Raw genomic sequence first — 24,741 nt, 5'->3', positions numbered from 1 at the left:
AGCTGTTAAAATGCATGAATAAATTAAACGGTTAAAATCTAATATTGTGTTAAATAAGTAATTAAAATAGTATGATAAAAAGACAATTTGACTGTCTATCAATCCATCTATACAAAATAGTATACTGTTTCTTTAAAAGGCACCGTGCCTGGCCATGGTCTTGCATCATCAGCCAGCCAGACACACACGCACGCACGAGAGCGGAGAAGAGAACAAATAATTACGGCCTAATACAAAAATACTTTTGGAGACTTGGAAACATTCTACATGGTCGGCGATAAATAAAAGACTTATTTAATCGATCTACGACCGTTTTGGTGAGTTTAAAGTTATCTTACCGTAACTTTCTTGGAATGCTACATGTGTGGATGTTAGCTAAATGTTACCATCGTAGCTTGGTGGAAATGATGTGTACTAAGCGCACAATTTTATTAATTTAATTTATATTGACACATTTATTTGCGTTACGTGACAGAGACAACTTGGATTCCCGGGGGGGGGGGGGGGGGGGGGGGGGGGGCGATTTATACTCCAGTGCGATTTATATGTTTTTTCTTCTGTATTATGCATTTTATGGCTGGTGCGACTTGTACTCCGGAGCGACGTATAGTCCAGAAAATATGGTAGTTTGTTTGTTCATGTTGAATTAACAAGAAGCCTGTTGGTGAATTTCAAGTTGGACAGTATGGAAAAGGTTTATGAGTATCAACCAAGAAGAAGTTAAGATACTTTCCTTGAATGTCATTGGCCTGGGAAACTCAGTTAAAAGGGCTGGGATTATGGCCAAATTTAAGAAGGAAAAGACACACATAAACCTAATCCAAGAAACACATCTGTCGAAAACAGAACATGAGAAATTAAATTAATTGGACTCAGAAATACATATTTGAGTTCACATTCTAATACTTGTAAAAGAGGGGTAGCAATATTGATATCAAATATGGTTAAATTTGAGCTTCATAAAGAAATAAAGGACAAAGAGGGTACTAGTGTTATTGTGAACGGGATGATCACAAAACTAGTGACGAATATGTGAGATGATATGGGGTATTTTGATGTGTGGAGGGATTTGAATTCTTTGCGAAGAGACTTTACTCATTATTCAGCCACACATTCCACCTATTCTAGAATAGATTTTTTCTTTTTGTAGAAAGTGGACAGAGATAAAATTAAATAATGTATTATTGGAGTGGCGGGATGCATCTGATCTAGTGCAGTCTACTTAAAGATAGGCTTGAATAGTGAATTTATGAAATATCGAACAAAGGAAAAGGAAGACAAGTATAAGAAATATAAAAATAGATTAATACCTATTTTTAGACAACAAAAGAAAAATTATGAAAAGGTACTGCAAAGGTATAAAAAAAAAAAACACCAAGGCTACTTGGAGTAGTAGTTTAATGTAACGTTCAGCCTGTTGTTGCCCAGATTCTATTTTCATTTTAAATTGTTCATTTAAATTTTAAATGACATGTCTGTTCTTGGTGTTGGAGTTTATCAAGTACATTTCCTCCCAAAATGTGACTTATATATGTTTTTTTCTTCTTTATTATGCATTTTATGGCTGGTGCGACCTGTACTCCAGAGCGACGTATAGTCCGGAAAATACGGTAGATGCTATTATTGAATTACAAAAAAAGGCTATTAGAATAATTGGCTATATAAGGTTGGCTATAGAGAATCAACTAATAAATTATTCATAGGATCTGTTCATGGATATTGTGTGTCTGAAGACATTGGAAATCCCTTTTCGTGTCATAAATAAAAGCCTACTTGTTGGTATTCAGACCTTTTTTAAGTTAAGACAAGGAAATTATCATTTAAGAGGTTTATTTATATTTGAAATGTGTAAAGTAAGGACCAACATAAAATACAGATGTGTTTCAGTTTTGGGAGTGAAATTGTGGAATGGACTTGATGATGCAATGAAGCTGCATTGTTCTTTGTTGAGGTTTAAGAAAAAATTTAAATGTAAAATAATTGATGTGTATAGGGCCATTGATAAAATGTAAAATAAAAATAAAAATGTAAAATAATTGATGTGTATAGGGCCATTGATAAAATGTAAAATTAGAGATTAAAATGTGAGTGTATAGTATTTATTTATCTTGTTCTATTGAAATTCTAGGTGATTCATGGGACAGTATAGGGTAGGCAATAATAAGCCTGGTGCTTCAGCCTATTCCTTTTTTCGGTTGTCAATTGATATTTGAAATGATTTGTGTATTTTTCTTTTCTGTACTATGCGCACAACCGAAAATAAACTATTCATTAATTCAAAGGAGAGATACAATATGGAGGTTGAATGTTGGAATATTAAAATATAAATCAGTCAAAGAACAAATTAAAATGGCTTTAAAAACATATCTGGAAGAAAACGATAACGGGGTAACGGATCCAAGCTATATTGTGGGATGCTTTAGAAGCAGTTATACTGGGCAAATTGATCACAATCACAAGTAACCTAAAAAAGGAGAAAATGAAACTATATAAAAATAATATTGCAGAATTGCAATGCTTGGAACAGAAACACAAGGGGAAAAAGAAAGTTGATTTTAAAATAATACAACGGATGACTGAAATAAGAAAGGAAATTAATAATCTCTAACACAAAAAAGAGACTAAATCAAGATATCTGAAACCAACCTATTATGAATCAGTTCTTAAATAGGGTTGGGCATCGTTTGAATTTGGACGATTCCGGTTCCGGTTCTTTGGTTCGATTACGGTTCCTAACAATACTCGATCCCAAGTATCGATACCTCTGAACTGTGAGGCGGACGTGCTAACCAGTCGACCACTGTGCTGTCCAAAATGAGAAAATAACGGCGGAAATAATAATTGAGGAATTCGAAAAGCCATCTGAAAATTAAAACCAAATAAGGCCCCTGGCAGCCATGGATTTTTGTCCGAGTGGTAAAAGACATTTAGTGAAGAATTGTCACCATTACTTTGCTCCACCTATAACTGGATTAAGGAAAGGATCAAAATCCCCCCATGTGGACGGAGGCAATCATAACGGTGATTCCTAAACCACTGGAAAATAAGGAATATTGTCAGAATCGCAGACCTATACCAGTATGATGAATGTTGATTATAAAATGTACACCTCAATCATATCAAACAGACTTCAAACAATCGTACCAGATTTAATAGATGAAGACCAATGTGGGTTTGTAAGAAATAGACATAGAAAACTGCGTATTGTTCATGAAATATGTATATAGAATGTTCCAGCAGCTTTAATTAGTTTAGATGCAGAAAAAGCATTTGACAGACTTAATTGGGAATTTCTATATTTGACTTTGCAAAAATTTGGATTCAATGCTAAATCAATTCAAAGTAGGTCATTATATTACAAACCCACAGCTAGAGTAAAAATCAACGGCTCTTTATCTGACAGATTGGCATTGGAAAGGGGAACCTGACAGGGATGTTGTCTGAGTCCCACATTGTTTGCGCTATATATTGAACCGTTAGCTGAGATGTGAAATGATAATAAAATTGAAGGGATCGATGTTAATAATCAAAAACATGTAATTAGTCTTTTCGCAAATGATATTATGGTTTATTTCAAATCCAGCAGACTCATTTCTCCACCTTAAAGTCTGGATAAATTTGGCTTTTATTCAGGTTACAAAATGAACATATCTAAAACGCAGGTCATTATGTTTAATTGTATGCCGACTCAAGAATTAAAGGATTGGAAAATAACGTGGAATGCCAAACTAATAAAGTATTCAGGCGTAAATAGAACGAAAGATCTTTTGAAATTATATGAATCAAATTATGAATAAATTGACAAAGCCATAAGGGAAGATATGGACAAGTGGCTTACATACCCAATGGGAATATGTGAAAGGGTAAGTGTGGTAAAAATTAATATCTTGCCACGCGCGTTGTATTTATTTTTAGTCCTACCTGTGAATATTCCGAGGGTCCAATTTCTTAAATGGGACAGGTAAAGTTGCATATCTCGATTTATATGGGAAGGTAAGCGTCCAAGAATTAGATACGCCACTTTACAACTTAAAAAAGTCAGTGGAGGATGGGCACTTCCACATTTACAACAATATTTCTATGCCGCGCAACTACGTCATCTGGTCTGTTGATGTGATGTGAGATATACAGCTAAATGGAAAAATATTGAAGTTTTATCATTGGAAAGACCAATTCAAACATGCATCGAAACTGAGACACCTGATTACGTACAAGAAAATTCTAATGTCAATTCTATGGTAACCTTTACAGTTACGTTAGAGATATGGTACCAAATAATGAAACAATTGAAAATTGGAAAGCAAATTGAACTGCTGAAATGGATACCCTTTGGTTCTAACTTCAAACCAGGAAAATTGGACGATGGGTTGGCCAGAAAATATAATATTCCAGGAATTAAAGAATTAAAAGATACATGCATTTTGACTAATGGGGACTTTTTTTTAGATACTTGCAAATGAGAGATTATTATGATAAAAAAATCAAGAAAGGTGAAGAATTAGTAAACAGTATTATAAAATTATTCGCAAGAGCTTATCGTGACACTCTTCCGAAAATCGTCTCAGTTTTGTATAGTTGTTTGATGGATTCTAGGTTAGAGTCAACACTGTATGTAAAACTTAAATGGGTTAGAGAGCTGGGTGAGGTGATTCCTGATGTGACATGGTATGAAATGTGGCGGACACATAGCTCATTGTCTTCACCAAAATGGAAAGAATTCAATCGGAAAATTTTAATACGGTATTTTATTACACCTAAAAGTAAACAGATTAAAGCTCAACAGCCATGCTGGAGACAATGTAAACATGGATCCAAACCATACACGTGTTCTGGGAATGCATTCGTATCCCACCCTTCTGGGGGAGCATCCACTCAGCTCTCTGTGATGTTCTGGGACATGTGATCCCAAAGTCTTGTTTGATTTGAACACTTGAAAGATGCAGTACATAAAGAAGACCAATGTCTTGTCAATGTTCTCCTGGTGGCTGGTAAAAAGGCTATAACAAAGAAATGGCTTAAGACTGACCATTGTTCAATCACTGGCTATTGATTGTGGATGAAATGCTGGACAGGACCGCCTTACGTACAGACAAACTGAAGGAGGATCTCTTCTTGAAGAATTGGGGTAAATGGTTGACATTCAGGGAAAGACTTTGATGGACAATATCAAGCTGGCATTAACACAGGCTCATTTCTTTTTGTTGTTTTTTTCTGTTGATGAAATCATCTTGTTATAAAAATGTGGAATAAAAAAAATAGAAAGAGGGACCTACAATATTTGGGGAACTCTTGAAAAAGAAGGACATCAAAAGTTTTCAAGAGGTACAAGACCAATATGGTCGATCAAAACAGGATCATTTTAGATATTTGCAAATACAGCTTTATCCAACTCAAATAAGGGGTGTGACCTTCGAGGGGAGAGGCTCCAACATTATTAGGATGTTCACCTTAGCACAAAAGTCTAAACTGGGGAAACAGCTCATTTACACGCTTTACAAGGGAATTGAAGATTTAAAGGGTGATGATACAGTGTATATAAAGGGGAAGTGGGAGAGGGAGGCCAATGTCATATCAGTAGGTGAATGGAAAGAATTTAACGAACAGCTGTGGAGTACGACTTATTGTTTAACTTGGATGGAACATGGGTGGAAAAATGCTGTGAGATTTTTTAAGGATACTATCACAGACAGGCAAAGTACCATGATACAAAGTGTTGGTGATTATGTGGTGCAGAAAAAGCAGACCAAAGCATGTGTTTTGCTTGGTGGTTATTGGCAAGATCTTAAAAAAACATATGGATAAAATATTGATGGTAGACCTTCCACCTACGTTTGAAGCATTTTATTTGTGAAAACCTGGAATAAATTTTACCAGATTTGGAGATACTTGTATGTATAAATTAATGTTGGTGGCAAACAAAAAAGCGATTACCAGAAAGTGGATGAAGAATGAGATACCGAGATTTGAAGATTGGGTTGAGGTGATGCACAATTTATACGTGATGGAAAAATTGACATTTGCTTTGAGATTGGAGAAGGATAAATTTAATAGAATTTGGAAAAGTTGGAAGGAGTACATAGGATCAATTAGATCAGATTTTATTTGATTTTGACTCTACCCCTGTTAAAAGCTACAGAAATTGTAATGTTTTGTGGTTTTCTTGGAACTTATCTTTGGATGTTTTTGTAGTTTTACTTTTTATTTTTGTATTGTATTTCTTTTCATATATCACTTTATGTAAATACATACAATAACGTTGATAAGAGCAGATTTATTTGAGTTAAATGGTCAAAATAGATGGTAGTCAATGAATCATAAAGCATGAAATGTAGGATGGTGGAAATATCATGTTTTGGTTTGTTTTATTTAATATATTGTATTATTATTATTTTTACTATTTTATTTTAATCATCTTTTAATTGTTTTTTCTCTCTCTCTCTATTCTTTCGGTAGGGGGGATTACATATTGAAAAAGGGAACAATTTTAACTTGATGTTCTGTGAAACTGCCGTGAATGTTTAATAAAGGGAAAATTACAGAGAAAAAAAAAGCAATCCTTTAAATAACACACCTTCCCCTGGTCTCTATATTGCTGAGATCACGACGTAGACGTAGAATGCATCCGAAAAGAATTGACTGCATTTCACTTTTTCCAATTTTTGTTAATAAAGGGAAAATTACACAGAAAAAAAAAAGAAATCCTTTAAATAACACACCTTCCCCTGGTCTCTATATTGCTGAGATCACGACGTAGAGTGTATCCCAAAAGAATTGACTGCATTTCACTTTTTCCAATTTTTGTTTTATTCCAGCCTTAATCCTTGTTTCCAGCTATGACGTCCTGATGAGTAAATAGAAGAAGTTTGGAACTGGCAGAACGTTTCAGAGAGCTGGCCACTCATCTTGAGTGATTGGGGGATAGGGGCCTTAGTCAGCGAGATGACCAAGAAACCTAAGGGTGACTCTGTCAGAGCGCCAGCATTCCTTTGTGGAAAGAGTAAAACTTCACCCAAGAACAACCTTCTAAGGAGAAATCTTTTGGAATTTGTTGGTGTTTATTTTTAATAAAAGTGGAAAAATCTGCCCAACTGTCATAATAGGATGTGTTTATATTTTTGAGAATCTTTGTTGTTGTTTTATTCGATTTTGGAACAAGGCTGTCACTAGAGTCGTGCGATATACTGTAACAATATATACTATTTGTAGTGCAGTACATCGTTATCGGGATATAGAATGACTAGTATAAAATTGTGTCTATATCGCACAGCACCAGCTTTAAGATAATAAAATGTAGAAAAAGTTAAGTGCTGTGCTGTGAATTTCGTAATTGGATATTAAAGTCTGTTGTACTACCAAGACCCTGTTTACTCAAAAAATTAGACACAAACCTCCTCAAAAAAATACAAACATGGGATGAAGACCGGAGAACTGACACAGTGAATGAACACCTTAAGCTCCACATACATATGGTGTGTATTTTGTATATATGACTTACTGTAGCTTTTCCTGTAACAAGTCCAAACGCTGCCTATCAATAAACCGTGAAAAGAGGGTGATCAGGTTGGTAGGTGTGAAGAGAGGAGATGAGAGGGATGAAGAGGGAATGCTGAGCAATTCCCTGGTGACAGAAAACACCAGCTCTGTCCTGGATAAATGAGTATGGGTTTGAAAAGAGTGGGGAGGGTGAAAAGAACAACACATCTTATATTAGCACTTCAAACAGGCATGGCCAAAGACATAGTACAACACACAAGAGTAGTGAAAGTGACAACACAAAAAGGATCTCACCATCGATTGTCATCCATGAGCTGACAGTTGGGGTCGGAGCTTTGCACCCTCTCTCCTTCACTCAAGATCAGATAGAGCAGCGTCACACCAAACTGAACACAAACAAAATGACACATTCAGCCTTTGTGGCCTGTTACATGTCTAGTAGGACCACTACGAATTGCCAGATGATGGCATCTGCCACTATGGCTTCATCACAGCCAATACACTGCTGTGTGGTATACATCTGGCAGAGATGGACTTGCTGTGCTTGAACAGGTATCAACAGGTGGAGTTGTACTATTGTTAGAATAATTGTACATAAGTCATCCCATATTTACTCTTATAAGTATTGTAAGGCATTCAGCATTATAAACTTGTTTGAATCATGTAAGTCGAAGTTGAAAAGAAAGTGGGATGTGAGGGGGACGCAGCTGCAAAATAGTAATGTCCCGTGGTTAGACGCTTAGTCCTTGGGACAGAATATAACAATAACAACGAAGTTTCACACACACACACCGTCTTCGAACTGTTTGTCGCGATGCAACATGTTCCCCCCACCCTTTAGAGTAGCAATTTCTATGAATACAATTAGGGACCACCCAAGAAAATAGAAAGAGAGGAGGCAGAGGGGCTGTTTCAGAGCGCTGTGAGAAATTGTTATTGTGCAGTCTCCTTTGCTCTCCTCATGAGTAAAAAGACAATATTGTGTTGAGTGTCTACTCTCCTCATTCTGTGTTATCTATTAATGTCCTAAGTGGTGTGAACCTGACACTATATACAGTACCTGTACAAGGAAAGCATTGCAATACCTGGTTGTCAAGTATCAAACAATACTACATTATTTTAGTACCAGTACTAGGGCTGTGCAATTAATCAAAATTAAATTACCGTTACGATTATTACACTCCACGATTACAAAATTGGCATAATTGTAAAAAAACGATTATTAATATGCATTTACATCCAACGCACTTGTTTGTTTACACATTGAAATCGTACTTGAATTTATACATTTGCACCTTTCTTTTTTTTAAAATAATAATTAATTTTATAAACTTGTTTGGTCCAAAAGGAATTTACATAATTATCGTATTTTCCGGACTATAAACCGCAACTTTTTTCCTAGATTTTTAGCCATGCGGCTTATAGTCCGGTGCGGCTATTCTGTGGATTTTTCTTCCACCGCTCGGGGCGCTCTAACCGGAATGACAGTACAATTCAATCCAATACATTTCCCATTAACTGGATGTAACTGCAGGTGGAGGAGTTCAACAAACGAGGATGCCATAGACTAGGTTATTGCATTAGGTGCTGTAATGCTTTGATTTTATGTTTTCCTAGAGGTCCCTGAAGTGCACATGAATGCGATTGGCTGATATTACGTCTGTTCTGTTGTTGCAATGTGAAATGCTATTGTTGATTTAGCACGTTGTGTGCTAGATTGGCTGACTTTATTAACATAAAACAAGACAGGTGCATATGTAGAATGTAGTAAAACAATAGATGGTGGAGTCTGGTGGACATTAGCTGATAAACTGGAGCGGCAGTCGGCAGTGAAATGAAGTTAAGTACTGTTTATTTTCTATTGGTTCTCTTCTGTTTTATTCAGCAACGTTGCTGCAGTGTTTAAAGGCACTGTTAGGAAAGAATCTGCTCAGGTATACACATGTGCATTTACAGTTCGTAATCGTTCTGTAAATGCAGTAAATATAAACGTTTTCTACATAGATCGGTGCGGCTTATATAAAGTTGCGGCTTATTTAAGGATTTTTCCAAAATGTTCTAAAAATAGAGTGGGTGCGGCTTATATAACGGTGCAGCTTATAGCCCGGAAAATACGGTGTAGTGTTTCCCCAAAAATTATTGTGTTGATATTTTTTACGTCTAAACATTTCCTTGTTTTGTACCCAAAAATAAATGATCGTTTGAATAATCATGATTTAAATTATAACCAAAATAATCGTGATTACTATATATATATATATATATATATATATATATATATATATATATATATATATATACATATATATATATATATATACACACATATATGGTTTTTTTGGGTTTGTTTTTTTTAAATAACCGAGCAGCTCTAACCAATACTACCTGTGCAGGGAACATTATGCGTGTCAGCAGCCACAATGCTGTACGACTTCTGGCGAAAGTAGGGTGCCAGACTTTTTAACATCTATTGAATACCTTTTTTTTTTTTTTTTTTTAAACTTAATAGGCATTTCACAGCCAAATCGGCAAAGAAAAAAATCTGTGCATTTGTGTTAATTTATTTCTCAAATGTGGAATTGTGAAATATGTGCAGGATCTACTCACGTAACACCACCATTGCAGATAGACATCACACACAACAGGCCAATTAGAGATGTTAAAAATCAAAGATAGTTTAAGCAGTTTAACACTAGAACTAACACTTCCCATGCTGGGAAAATAGGGAGTATAGAGATTCTTGAAAATAAACACAGTAAGTAATTAAGATCAGGAAAAGTCATCATCTTAGCTCAGCACTCTTTATCAAGGGCAGCCAGTTCCGCCGACTTCTCTTTATGGCCGCTCCACGGGGAAGTTACATAGAACATACAATTTAAGATCCAGAAATTAAAATTCAAGACTTTTTAAGGTATTATTTCCAAATTCATGAATTCAATGCTTGTAAATGCTTCAACCCAAACATATTTTTTTCAAGAATATGTTCCCAGCAGGCCCACTAGTTGATTACTAGTATTCTGATTAATATTGTGTTGTGTGAGGAGTATGAGTTGATAAGCATAATCAACCCCTTTTTAGCCATCTCAGGGGGCGGCCATTTTGTCACTTCTGTCAACTGAAAATGACATCACAACTGCTCAGGGCTCAGGTAACAACCAGTCACGGCTCAGCTTCAGAAAACAGGTCAGCCGTGGAATACGTTACAATACACTTCAATCGGACTCTTTTAATTTATTTTCCCAAGCCACACATAAGGACGAAAGAGCCGACCCCTGAGCTAGCCTATGTCTCACTCTCACCACCACGAAGAGCTATGAAAATAGGCTGTTTATTCAACACATGTATTCTATGTGTATTAGGGATGTAACGATTTATCGAAAATCAATATAAAATCGAGATAAATGCTTAAAATATGTATCGATGTAAACATATAAAAGAATCGATTCGCAACGCCATGTTAACAAGCCGCTCTCTATTCTTTGTCGTCTGCAACGCATATGCGCAGTAGTGGTGATCCGGGTCATCCGTGACGCAAACAGAAGTTGTGGGTAATGGTATCATGGCGTTAGCAACACAGTCTGAAGTCCGGGGACATTCACAAAATACTTAAAACGATGTAAATCTCCCTTTCATAGCAGCATGGCGCTGACGAATGAGCATCTAAAAAGGAAGCATGTTGTGGCTGATGCCCGATTTCATTTCTCACATTAGGACAGGCGTTCCTGAAAACTAGCTGGAGTTAACACAGACTCCCGTGTGCCGGTTTCTGATGGAAGGCCACACGCATGTCATGTTGTGGTACGCTAACATATTGTAGCGTCTACTAACGATTATGGAGGAATTAGTGAGCAAACTGATGTTTATTAAACACCAAAACAGTTGTTGCATACCTGCGGTTGACATCAAACAGCAAAAAGAGCCTCTCTTGCTGATGGGCTCTCTTGCTGATCGTGACTGTCAATGAAGGCACGGATCGAGTGTTGCGTTTAGGAACTCGGAAATCACACCACTCTAAGTTAACACAACATGACCTATTTTCCACAAACCCTTAATGGCAACACCTAACAATAAAATACATAACATACATAGGTTGTCAGAATATACTAATTTAGAGTGTTAAAAAATTATGTTCCCCCTAATTATTCAAGTTTTTTTCCATTCCAGGTGCATACCACATTTTGAATGTGTAGATCACATTATGCATATTAAAGAACAAAAACCAAACATTTTGGATTAAGGTTAAATACAAACAAAATTAAAAACCAATACAAGTGTTTAGTTTAGTTTTATTTAGCACAGTGCTTTTCCCCAAGTTTACTCATGATTTCACTCTCTTTACATTAACCCTTTCATGCACAGTGGTCACTACAGTGGACAGCTATCTAAAAGTTGCTTTCGCCTATATTAATTAATCTAAATTAAAACAAATATTTTAACCCTTTCATGCATTAATTATGATTTGATGTAATTCTTTAAAATATAAATATATTTTTTAGATTACTAAATATAGGCGAAAGCAACTTTTAAATAGCTGTCCACTGTGTGCATGAAAGGGTTGAATAAAAAGGCTTGGTGCCAAAGAAAAGTATTTCTTTTTTGTATTTATAGGTAGCTTCATATTAGTGCAACTCAGCATAGTGTATAGTTTTTGGTTCCATTTTAAAATGCACTAAACATTTACCGCTAGAAAAAAAAATTCAGGCCACAGTATCACCTTCAATTTCAATTACTCAATCATTATAAGCATGTCAGGAATGCTGGTACAAGCTGCAAAGTTTAATGCAAGTTTAATGTACTTACATCTTAATTGCCTATTTTTCTTTTGTACATACCTTAAAGCAGGGGTCCCCAAACACCGGGCCGCGGCAACTTGCCCCCCCCAGAAGGCAAGTTGTCTCTGTCGCGTAACGCCAATATTAAATGCACAAGCTAGCATCTACGTGCTAGCATCTCCGTCGCGTAACGCTAATATTAAATGCACAAGCTAGCAGCTAGTTACGGGGACGGGCAGCGAACTGTAGAGACTTGAATGAACCGGTCCGTGGCAGAAAAAAGGTTTGGGGCCACTGCATTAAAGAACTTAAGTTGTAAGATACTGATGGTCATATAAGAGCCTGGTGCAATTACACCGCGATTTACTTATGATCCGATTAGTTGACTGTTCGCGACTACTGTTGGTGATTAGTCGACTAGCAAAAAAATTGTTTTGGCAGCCTTACTTGACATGCTTGCACCAAACATCATTGCGTATTGTCTTGGTGGAGGGCTGCAGCACCACACTAGCGCACACAGACAAGCATTTAAAAAAAAAGTCAAGTCAAAAATTGGGAACTGAAAATCAAAAATCTAATCGAATCAGGGCTTGAGTGAATCGTTACATCCCTAGTGTGTATGTTACTAAAGATACTTCACAAGTGATGATTTAAATATGAATAATTTTACATCCAAGAGAGTATGCAATTCTTTAGAATTACAAGAAAAATTGCACTTGTATTTAGATTTTTTAAACGGTGAGGTATCGGCATCGGCCGATACTGCACAACCAGGTAGCGGAATCGGTATCGGGGCCAAGAAGTGAAATCGTAACAACACTAGTTTCGAGTGATGGAGTCGTCAATAACTAGGGTGGTCGGAGGAAAAAGAGAGCGAGGTGGGCAGATGGGGTTGGGTGAAGGGAGAGTGGATCTTGGAGTAGGTTTCGTTGGCGGTGAGGTGGAGGGAGAAGAGCGGGAGGAGAGACCAGGGAACGTGCACTGCGGAGCCGTAGTGAATTGAGGTACGGAGCAGTGGTGAGCCACGGAGGAAAAGGAGCACACAGGATTTTATGAAGGAGGGATCCGAGGAGAGGATTTAATTTTGGACTGTTAGGCCATAAGCTATCTTTTTTATCGTGACATTTTGTTCCAAGATCTGGGAAATACAACCTCTTTAAATATTGCGAAAGATCATAAAACCAACGTGCTCACGAAGTTTCCACAAAAAAAATTCCTGCACTTTTTGAGTAATTAGACAATAAAAGTGGAGCTATTTCGTTTTGTCGCGGAATGATTGACGCTAATTTGACCTAGTTTCTTCATGGTTCTGACCAATCAGCGCATTGTTTTTACGACAGTGACGCGGCTTCAGTGTAAACAAACATGGCAACTCTTCACCGTAAGCAGCGTTCTTCGTTGCCCAATTGCGATCAAATTCTGGCGTGCTGTATGCACATTTTGGACCACTGCAATGAGAACACATGTCATAACTAAAGTAAGATGGGATGGGACATATTCAGGAAGATCGCTAAAGAGTAGATGGTGCTGAATGGGAGAGAAAGTAAAGTCCTGCTGCCGACGCAAAACAACTCATCGTCATGCTCTGGAGCAGAAAATATGCGCACCATGACCGGAAGGCCATGAGTGGAATGTCCATGAAAAGTAGTTCTCGATCCATTCGATGATTAATGATCCTGCTCCAAGGGTGGTGCTGAAGTTCATTAGCTGTAAATGTAAAACAGGAGAATGTGCTTCTAAACGGTGCTCCTGTAAATCCTCAAACCTGAACTGTACTGAGTTATGTGGGTGCCAGAAGTGTCATAATGTTACCAGTACTGCTAGTCAAGAGGAGATGTCTGACAACAGTGATGACAGTGATGCTGATTGTCCAGTTTAACTTAAATTAAAGAATTTGCAACTTTTGCAACTTAATTGGAGCACATTATTCATTTTTGTTTATAAGATCTAATCTGACAGAGTACTTGAAAAACTAGAGAATGCAATTTCTGGAGAAATTGCGTGTGAAGGTGAAGAAGTTGAAAAAAAACTGCGGAATGCGTTGGAATGATACTGAATGAAGTGGAATGAAGTTGAATGAAGTTGACGTAAAAAAATCAGAAGGGAAGCAAGAAAAGAGGAAGTAATGAAACAATGAAAGAATGAAGTCAAGGAAAAAAAAAAGGTGAACAAGGAAGGAGGGAATCAAAGGAGGCGAGGAACCAAGATAGCAAGGAAAACAGCAATCAAGGAAACAAGGAAGGAAGGACGAAAACTTGGAAGCAAGGGAGGAGGCTAAGAAATGACGAAAAAAGGCACTAGGAAGCAAGGTAGGAAGGAAACAAGGAATCTAGAAAGTAAGGAAGCAAGCATCCGGGGTGTACCTATTATTTTGGCCAATATGGCCGACCTATTGGGGTCACTGAGGGAACACAATCCTGGGTGTCCCTCATATATTGGCCATTATGTCCGCATCATTAGGGACATCTGGGGATGAGAAATCTGGATGGCCCAATACTTTTGAACATTATGGCTGTTTCATTAGGGACACCTGGGGATGAGTATTCGGAGCGTCCCAATACCTTTGTACTTTTGAACAATATGGCAGGTTCATTAGGGCCACCTGGGGATGAGAATTCGCAGTGTCCCAATATTTTTGAACAATATGGCCACTTCATTAGGGACACCTGGGGATGAGAAATCTGGATGGCCCAATACTTTTGAACAATATGGCTGTTTCATTAGGGATACCTGGGGATGAGTATTCGGAGTGTCCCAATACCTTTGTACTTTTGAACAATATGGCAGCTTCATTAGGACCACCTGGGGATGAGAATTCGGAGTGTCCCAATATTTTTTAACAAAATGGCCGCATCATTAGGGTCACCTGGGGATGAGAATTCGCAGTGTCCCAATATTTTTTAACAATATGGTCGCTTCATTAGGGCCACCTGGGGTTAAGAATTCGGAGTGTCCCAATATTTTTGAACTATTTGGACGCCACACCAGGAGAAGCCAATGGGCCAGAATGCTCTCTGTAGCTTATGAACCTTTCCAAGATGGCGGCCGCAATGGGCCGACCAAGAGACAATACCACTGGGCCACTGGAAATGAATGGTGACATTTTGTGTATTTTTTTTAAGGGTGAATAAGTCGAATTTTTGAGAAGTAGGAATTTTGGGTGTGTTGAAAAGCTTAATGTGAGTTGAATGAGCTGAATGTTGTGAAATTGAAATTCGAATGGTGTAAATGTGAAAAGTTGAATGTACCAATGTAAATTAATGGTGAATAGTTTAATTTGCATGGGTTTTTTAAGGGTGAATGAGTTGAATGTGTGGGAAGTAGGAATTTTGGGTGTGTTGAAAAGCTTAATGTGAGTTGAATAAACTGAATGTTTTTAATTTCAAATTGGAATGATGTAAATGTGAAATGTTGAATATGCCAATGGAAAAGAATGGTGAAATGTTGTGGGTTTTGTAAGGGTGAATAAGTTGAATGTTTGGGAAGTAGGAAATTGCGGTGTGTTGAAAATCTTTACCAATATGAGTTGAATGAGATCAATGTCAATTTCAAATTGGAATCGTGTAAATGTGAAATTTTGCATATGCCAATGGGAAAGAATGGTGAAATTTTGTGTTTTTTTTAAGGGTGAATAAACGAGGGAGAAGCCGGTTCAGCGGCAGAAGATTTGTCGATGGAAGATAAGATAAGAAGGCCTTTATAATCCCACAGTGGGGAAATTTTCAGTGTTACAGCAGCTACAATATAGGTCACACAGGGACGGCGGCATAATGTAGCCATTAATGTATAACATTAACGGCAAACATTCAGGATCAAACCTATGTAAATATACGCAGTAACGTGTATATACACATGTATATACACACCAACATACATCTACATAAAAAGTATGAGGAACACTCATTTTAGCCTGTACATAGTACAGAGGAAAAATACTCTAAGTAAGTGACAGTGCTGCAGTGCTGTAGTGAAATGTAAGGAACAGCATTGGATAAAAATAAAAGTAGGCTAACAGTAGTGGGGAATGTTGAGTATTGCACGGTATTACAGTAGTGGGGAATGTTGGGTGCTGCACGATATAAGCTCAGGTGCAGGACTGCACAATTGCACTAATGTCCGCCAGTTTGTAGAGACTACACAATGTTCTTGTTAAAGAGTCTGACAGCAGCAGGCAAGAAGGAGCGGCGGAATCTCTCCTTTGCACAGCGAGGGTGTAACAGTCTGTCACTGAAGGAGCTGTGGAGTGCTGTTAGGGTGCCCTGGAGGGAGTGTTCCGGGCTGTCCAGCATTGATGACAGCTTGGCCAACATCCTCCTGTCCCCCACCGAGTCCACAGAGTCCAGGGAGCAGCCCAGGACAGAGCCGGCCCTCCTGACCAGTTTGTCCAGCTGCTTCTTGTCCCGGGCCGAGATGCCGCCTGCCCAGGTGACCACTCCCTGGAAGATGACAGATGCAACCACCGAGACATAAAAGTTCCTGAGGAGTGTCCCCTGAACCCCAAAAGACCTCAGTCTCCTGAGTAGGAAGAGTCTGCTCTGACTCTTCCTATAGAGGGCGTCTGTGTTGTCGCTCCAGTCCAGTTTATTGTTCAGATGAACACCCAGGTAACATCTGTTCCCCGGATATTCACTGGTGCAGCTGAAGAGTGATGGCGCCTACCAAAATCCACCACCATTTCTTTGGATTTCCCCCGCATTGATCAGGAGGCGGTTCTGCTGGCACCAGTCCACAAAAACCTGAGTAAGTTCTCTGTACTCCCGATCATCTCCGCCTGTGATGAGGCCGACAATCGCAGAGTCGTCAGAGAACTTCTGCAGGTGACAGGTAGGGGTGCTGTAGTTGAAGTCTGAGGTGTAGAGGGTGAACAGGAAGGGAGCCAAGACAATTCCCTGTGGGGCCCCCGTGCTATAGAGGAGCACGTCAGACACACAGTCCTGTGTCCTCACATACTGTGGCTGGTTTGTGAGGTAGCCCTGGATCCATGTGGTGAGGTGGTGGCTACCCCCGTCCGCTCCAGCTTGTCTCCCAATAGGGTGGGCTGGATGGTGTTGAAAGCACTGGAGAAATCAAATACCATGATCCTCACAGTGCTCCCCGCCTTCTCCAGGTGGGAGAGTGAAGTGTGGAGGAGGTAGATGATGGCATCATCCACACTGATGCCAGGCTGGTATGCGAACTGGAGTGGGTCCATTGAGGAGCTCACCAGGGGGCGCAGGTGGACATGGACCAGTCTCTCCAGGGTCTTCATCAGGTGAGACGTCAGCGCAACTGGTCTGAAGCTGTTGAGCTCCTTCGAGTGGGGGCTCTTTGGCACCGGGACCAGGCAGGATGTTTTCCATAGCTGGGGGACCCTACCCAGCTTCAGGCTCAGGTTGAACATGTGCTGAACAATTCCACACAGCTGGTCTGCGCAGGATTTGAGGAGCTGGGGTCTGATGCCATCTGGACCCGCTGCCTTCCTCGCCTTCATCTTCTTCAGCTGGTTTTTCACCTGAGATGTTGTGAAGGCCAAGGCTGGGCAGGAGGGAGTGGTGGCTGTCTGGTGTAGCTGGGAGCTGGAGATGTGGAGAAAAGGGGGAGGGGGTGACACACCCAGCAGGAGGAGTAGGTGGAGGCTGCAGCAGGAGAGACTGAGTGGGGGCAGGCATCTGATCGAACCTATTGAAAAAGAGTTTCAGCTCATTTGTCCACTGCAGGTCCCCCCCAGTCCGGGTCTTGGGTTGTCCGTGGACTGAGATGTTCTTCAGGCCGCTCCAGACTCCCCTGGCATTATTCTGCAGCAGCTGCTACTCCATCCTCTCCCTGTAGGACCTTTTCCCCTCTCTGATCCTCCTCCTCAGCTGGCGCTGCACAGTCTTCCGCCTCTCTATGTTGCCTAACGCAAAAGCCCTCCTCTTCGCCTTCAGGAGAACTTTTATGTCTGGTGTGATCCAGGGTTTGTTGTTGGAGAAACACCTTACTGTCCTGGTAGGTATGGTGTTCTCCATGCAGAAATTTATATAGTCTGTAACAGTGTCCGTTAGACTACTAATGTCTTCCCCGTGAGCATCGCTGAATACTTCCCACACAGTTCTGCTGAAGCAGTCCTTTAAGGCCTCCTCGGCCTCTCCAGACCATCTCTGAACCGTACGGGTCACAGCTGGCTGCCTGCGGACCAGAGGTTTGTACACAGACTGGAGAGCCACCAGAATGTGATCAGCTTTGCCCAGCGGGGGGAGGGGCAGTGATGTGTATGCCTCCTTGGTGTTGGCATAGAAAAGGTCCAGTGTTTTACTGTCTCTGGTGTGGCACGTGACATACTGTGTGAATGAAGGCAGAGAGGAGGAAGGGGAGGCATGATTCAAGTCACCACAGATGAGTATCAGGGCATTTGGGTGCTGTGTTTGTAGCCTGCTCACTGCTGCAGTCAAGACATCACAGGCTGTGTACGTAGACGGTCACCGCGATCACATGACTAAACTCTCGCGGGATGTAGAATGGCCTCAGTCCAACAGCTAGCAGCTCAATATCCCTGCTGCAAAGCTGCTCCTTAATCGTGATGTGCCCAGGATTACACCATCTATCGTTCACAAACACAGCCAGCCCTCCTCCTTTCCTCTTTCCACTCTCCAGCGTCCTGTCCGCGCGTATGATTTGGAAGCCGTCCAATTGTACGACCGCGTTCGGCGTTAGCGCTGTTAGCCACAACTCCGTGAATAGCATCAGGCTAGCCTCCCGGAAGTCCCTCTCATGCGGGGTAAGCGCCGCTAGCTCGTCCATCTTGTTGGGGAGCGATCTAACATTCCCCATGATAACAGGCGGGTCACAGCTGGCTGCCTGCGGACCAGAGGTTTGTACACAGACTGGAGAACCAAGATGGAGAGTCTGGTTGTCCAGGACCCAAAATGATTGTGTCCATCTGTAGCTAAGCTTCGTGGATATGTTGGACTGTGGAGATTCTCTGCTTCAGCTCAGAGATCTTCTCAGCGAGGCTGGTGCAGCTGCCGCAGCTGGACGGAGGGGTACGAGGAAGCATGGGTGGAGTGTGATACTGCTAAGGGGAGAATTGATCAAAAGTTGGGCCCAGGACGGAGGGAAACTGTTATATTCCAGTTAATGGGTGTACCTAGAGTCTATCAATGTTAATAATTGCTCTATTGTGGCACTTCTTTTGTAACAGGAGCCGGCACGTGTGTTGCCGCTAACTGTTAGCGAGCTACCCGGCTAGCCTAGTTAGCTGCCAATCGGAGCCAATTCTGGAACTACCAGACTTAAACAGCTATATTAGAAAGGGTATTTTGAGTGGAGTACACTATTTTCTGTCTGTTTGTCCAAGGTTCATTAAATCAAGTTTCCACTGTATCGTAAGCTCCTTTTGACTAAGCTGCCGTAACAGTTGCAGCTCGTATATATTGCCTTTGAGTATTGTTGGATGCTTAGATTAGGTATGTCCTTACATGTGACTTTTGCCACAGTCCTGCTGTGGATGATACAAACATCATTTGCAAATGTGCGTGCCTCCGTAGCTACACATACAGTATCACAATGCCAAGGGATGCAAGCACCAATATGGCCACAGCATGTTTTTTACTGCTGTCAAGCCAGCCTGCATACAAAAATGTAAACAAGAAAACATTCCTTGTATAACAGTTGGATTCATCTTGGGTCAATTGGTCCTGTCTGCTACCCTACAGTACAGAGGTTTGTTATTAATGGATAAAACCTCTCCTTTAATTGTAAATGGCCTCACGCTAGATGCGCTCCCGTCTTAAGCCCGCAAATTCGAGTGTCTTAGCATATAGACTCTTCATATATACTCACTTTTCTCAATGAATAAGGGGTGGTTAGATTCGGTGGTGTAAACAGCATCATGGAACAGGGCAAGCGGAGTGTGCAAACTCGGTTGAAAACCACGGCCATCATGGAAGCTAACCCTGCTAATTCTGCTTGCACTAAAGCTTTAGTTGGTCTCCCAAGTGTGGTGGCCATCTTGGACAGGGTTATTAGCCAGACTGGGGATACTCACCACAGAGTCTCCCCACTGCGGCGGCCATCTTGGACAGGGACATTAGTCAGACTGGGGATACTCACCCCGAGGTCTCCTCAGTGCGGCGGCCATCTTGGGAAGGGACATTAGCAAGACTGGGGATACTCACCCCGAGGTCTCCCCAGTGCGGCGGCCATCTTGGACAGGGACATTAGCCAGACTGGGGATACTTACCCCGAGGTCTCCCCAGTGCGGCCGCCATCTTGGGCAGTGACATTAGCTAGATTGGGGATACTCACCCCGAGGTCTCCCCAATGCGGCAGCCATCTTGGGCAGGGACATTAGCTAGACTGGGGATACTCACCCCAAGGTCTCCCCAGTGCGGCGGCCATCTTGGGCATGTTGTTCAAAAGTATTGGGACACCCTGAATTTTCATCCCCAGGTGTCCCAAATGAAGCGGCCATGTTGTTCAAAAGTATAGGGGCACTCAGAATTTTCATCCCCAGGTGTCCCTAATGAAGCGGCAATATTATTCAAAAGTATTGGAGCACCCAGAATTTTCATCCACAGGTGTCCCTAATGAAGCGGCCATGTTGTTCAAAAGTATTGGGACACCCAGAATTGCAGTCCCCAGGTGTCCCTAATGAAGCGGCCATGTTGTTCAAAAGTATTGGAGCACCCAGAATTTTCATCCCCACGTATCCCTAATGCGGCGGCCATGTTTTTCAAAAGGATTGTGACACCCCAATTTTTCATCCCCAGGTGTCCCTAATGAAGTGGCCATTTTGTTCAAAAATATTGGGACACCCTGATTTCTCATCCGCAGGTTCCGTCCTTCCCGAGATTCCTTGTTTCCTTCCTTCCTCACTTCCTAGTGTCCTTTCGTCCTCATTTCTTCACCTCATCCTTTCCTTCCTACTATTTTGTATTCTTACTTTGTTTTCTTTCTTGCTTGTTTCCTTGCTATCTTGGTTCCTTGCTTTATCCCTTCCTTTGATTCCATCATTCTTTGTTTTTATTATTTTTTTCCCTGACTTCCTTCTTTCATTGTTTCCTTACTTCCTCTTTTCTTGTTTCCCTTCGGATATTTTTCAAGGTCATTCAACTTCATTCAACTTTATTCCAACGCATTCTGAGGTTTCCATACAGCTTCCTTCGCCTTCACACGCAATTTCTCCAGGAATTGCATTCTCTAGTTATTATTATTATTATTCCACTTCACTTTTTGGGCGTGCGACTCCTTCTACATTTTTCACCCAATTCACTTCATTCAAGTTTCAAAACATTCCAACTTGTGTTGGAAATGCAGGGACGTGAGCATGCATTATGGGAATGTTCTAAGATCTGTCATTTGTGGGATAATGTTATTGACTGTATGGGGAATTGGTTGAATTGTACTCTTTTTGCTTCACCACGACTGTCTCCCTGGAGACAGAACCATAGTACCCCATCCTAATTATTCTGTATTTACAATATTGAAGACTTGTGCCCGGATAATTCTGAGCTGCTGGAAGGTCTGGATGGCCCGACATTTAATGCTTGGAAAATGCTGATGATGGACAATAGTATAGCATGTGAAAAAATGTTGGGGAGATTGAGCTGGTCAAATGGTGTATCCAGTGAGCGATGGGACGACTGTCAGCTACATGTTACATGGACGTAGCTGGAACTTATGACATTTTCATGTTCCTGCGATCTTTGAATATGCTGTATCACATACTACTCTGCCTGTCTTAGTATACTGCTCGTTCATCTTATAAGAAAGATACTGTTTTACCTGTCAAATTTGAGGGTTAATTTGTTTATTCTATTTTATTATTATGGTTATCATATTAATGAAAATCCAATCAAAATTTTAATTATAAAAAATAAACAAAATAAACTAGAGCTGCAAGCAGCTATAAAGGGCCTCGCAGCCCTGGCAACGTTGGGGTACTGTAACGTCGGGATGTCCGCACATCAGAACTGAATAATCGAAATTATCATGTGAATCAAGTTACAGCAGCTTTTGTAGTCAAGGTGAGTCCAAACTTCAAAGTCAATTCAAAATAGTGGACTTCCTTTTAGGCACCAAGAGGCTTTTTTGTAGGGCTCTTTCTGTTTTATATACTACCAAATGTTCGTTGATGTAGGTGAAGCGTGGAAACGGGGCCACTTTTTAAAAATATTCTTGGGGGCGGTAGCGAGCCATCTTTTGAAAGACTGCACTATTGAATAATTAATTATTGATTAATTTACCGGACATCCTATGTGTGCAAAGTTTCATGAGTTTTCGTGCATGTTTACATTGCATAATTATTGGCAAACGGGGCATTACCATGGCAACAGCTTTTTGCGAAAAATCTTAAACTTCGTGTTTTAACATCATGAAGGTGTAAACACTCTTCTGAGCAAATATGAGGGAGATCTGGCTAACCTGCCAGGAGAAAAACATGAAAGAATTAAACATGTACTTCATTTAGCCAGTAGGTGGTGCTCCCACCACGATGAAAGGTTAGTTCATAGATGTCTTCCGGTATAGACTCTCATCAAATGTGTGAAATTTTGACAAGATATTATCATGTGGATCACATTACAGCTGCTTTTAAAGTCAATGTGATACCGAACTGTAAAGTAAATTCAAAATGGCGGACTTCCTGTTAGGTTTAGCACTTGGCGCCAAGAGACTTTTTTGTAGGTCTTGACCTGATGGATATACCTCCAAATTTTCGTAAATATAGGTGAAACGTACAACCGGGGCTGATTTTTTTAAAAATTCTAGGGGGCGCTAACGAGCCATTTTTTGAACATTTGCGACGTAAAACAAACCAAAAAAAAAGATGATTTGATGACCAGGCCTAATGTGTATGCAAAGTTTCGTGAGTTTAGGCCGTCAACATCAGCGTAGTTTTTTTTGTGAACAGCCCGTTGCCATGACGACAGCTTTTAACGAAAAATCGCAAGTATCGTATTTTAACATCAGGAAGGTCTACAGAGTCTTCTGAGCAATTCTGAGGTTGACCTGGTTAACCTGCGAGTAGAAAAAGATCAAAGAATAAAACATGTACTTCCTTTAGCCAGTAGGTGGCGCTACAACTGCGACAAATTAAGTTCGGAGATGTCTTCAGGCTTCGACTTTTATCAAATGTCAGTAGGTTTTTAGAAGAAATTATCATGTGGGTCCAGCAGCTATTTTAATCAGAGAAAATTCATACTTTAAACTTAATTCAAACTGGCCAACATCCTGTTTGGTTTAGCATATGGCTCCAAGAAACTTTTTTGTAGGCCTTGAACTGTTGCATATACCACCAAATTTTCGTCGCTCTAGGTGAAAAGTACAACCAGGGCTGAATTTAAAAAAATGTCTAGGGGGTGCTAGCGAGCCATTTCTTACAAATCGCACAAAAAAATAAAGAAACATTAATGATTTCGCCAGGCCTGATGTATGTGCAAAGTTTCGTGAGATTCCGAGCATGTTCAGACCCTCAAAATGAGCGTTGTTTTTTTGGCGAACTGCGTGTTGCCATGGCAACAGCTTTTCGCGAAAAATCACAAATATCGTATTTTTAACATCAGGAAGGTCTACAGAGTCTTCCGAGCAATTCTGAGGTCGACCTGGTTAAGCTGCGAGGAGAAAAAGATCAAAGAAAAAACATGTATTTCCTTCAGCCAGTAGGTGGCGCTACCACTACGATGAAAAAAAGTTTGTAGATGTCTTCAGCCTTTGGCTATCATCAAATATGAATTTTTTTTTAGAAATTTGGATGATCTGAGTTAAAGTTAAAACGGTAGTTTTTGTCACGTTGAATAATCAGATTTTGCGGCACCGTCAAGGCCACTCCCTTCACCGAAAAGTCACAATATTCGGCGTAGAGCAAGAGCAACGTCTTGAGGCTTTTCTGACAAATTTTCAGTCTGGTTCGTTCAACGGGCTCCGTGCAGTAAATAGAAATGTAAAAAAATGACAATTTTTGTCGCCACTAGGTGGCGCTATATGTAGAATGGAATATCATTATATAGATGTCTTCAGGTCGCGACTCTTTACGTACAGGTGAAGTTTGGGATTTTTTGGAGCATGTGCAGGGGGGTTATTCAGGTTTTTCCCCTGTATGGCGAAGGAAAAAAAATACGCCAAATTTGATGCCCCTCCCCGTCATATAGTTTATCAAAAACTCCAAAAATGGTTCCCAGTGTTTGCCCCAGGTTTTAAGATGATATATCTGAAGTTTGAAGTCGATTGGGATAATCCTCCGGGACCTGGGTGCAAAAGTATGCACCCTGTAAACTTGCAAAAATGGTCCAAATAGACTATGGCTGTAATGGACTGTTTTGTACGTCTCGGGGTGCTACATGTGCCTGCCAATTTTCGTAGGCCTTGTCAAACGGGCTGTAATTCTATTTTGTTTTCCTCCTCTAGGTGGCGCAACAGAGCCATTTCTTGTGCGTCATTTACGGCGACTTTAAAATATCACATTTTTCACCAGGCCCGATGAGACTGCAGTTTGGTGAGTTTTCTTGCATGTTTAGGG

At 40.4% G+C, this 24,741-nt stretch overlaps 1 protein-coding gene and 1 long non-coding RNA gene across 6 annotated transcripts in view; one reads left to right on the top strand and one right to left on the bottom strand.

The window, feature by feature from the left end:
• Positions 1–24,741, bottom strand: part of patl1 (PAT1 homolog 1, processing body mRNA decay factor) — a 167,978-nt gene that overhangs the window by 27,174 nt on the left and 116,063 nt on the right. For 3 of the 4 annotated variants that reach the window (XM_086032429.1, XM_086032430.1, XM_086032431.1), the window contains exons 18-19: positions 7,789–7,880; positions 7,496–7,645 (exon numbers count right to left, since the gene is read on the bottom strand). In XM_086032429.1, coding sequence (XP_085888555.1) covers positions 7,496–7,645; positions 7,789–7,880 — 242 coding nt within the window. Of the gene's footprint in view, positions 1–7,494; positions 7,646–7,788; positions 7,881–24,741 lie in introns of those variants that run through there. The other variant, XM_086032432.1, reaches the window with a different exon arrangement.
• Positions 1–24,741, top strand: part of LOC147145422 (uncharacterized) — a 48,081-nt gene that overhangs the window by 19,523 nt on the left and 3,817 nt on the right. Inside the window, exon 5 of one of the 2 annotated variants that reach the window (XR_015087036.1) lies at positions 6,813–6,852. The exons of the other annotated variant lie outside the window; for it this stretch is intronic. This is a non-coding gene — a long non-coding RNA (uncharacterized LOC147145422). Of the gene's footprint in view, positions 1–6,812; positions 6,853–24,741 lie in introns of those variants that run through there. 2 annotated transcript variants of the gene reach the window in all.

This window comes from Filicampus tigris, chromosome 6 (genome assembly GCF_054856515.1).
Source record: "Filicampus tigris isolate MCC_2025a chromosome 6, RoL_Ftig_1.0, whole genome shotgun sequence".
Lineage (NCBI taxonomy): Eukaryota > Metazoa > Chordata > Actinopteri > Syngnathiformes > Syngnathidae > Filicampus > Filicampus tigris.
The sequence above is the reverse complement of the archived record's forward strand: the minus strand, read 5'-3'. Positions and strand labels throughout refer to the sequence as shown.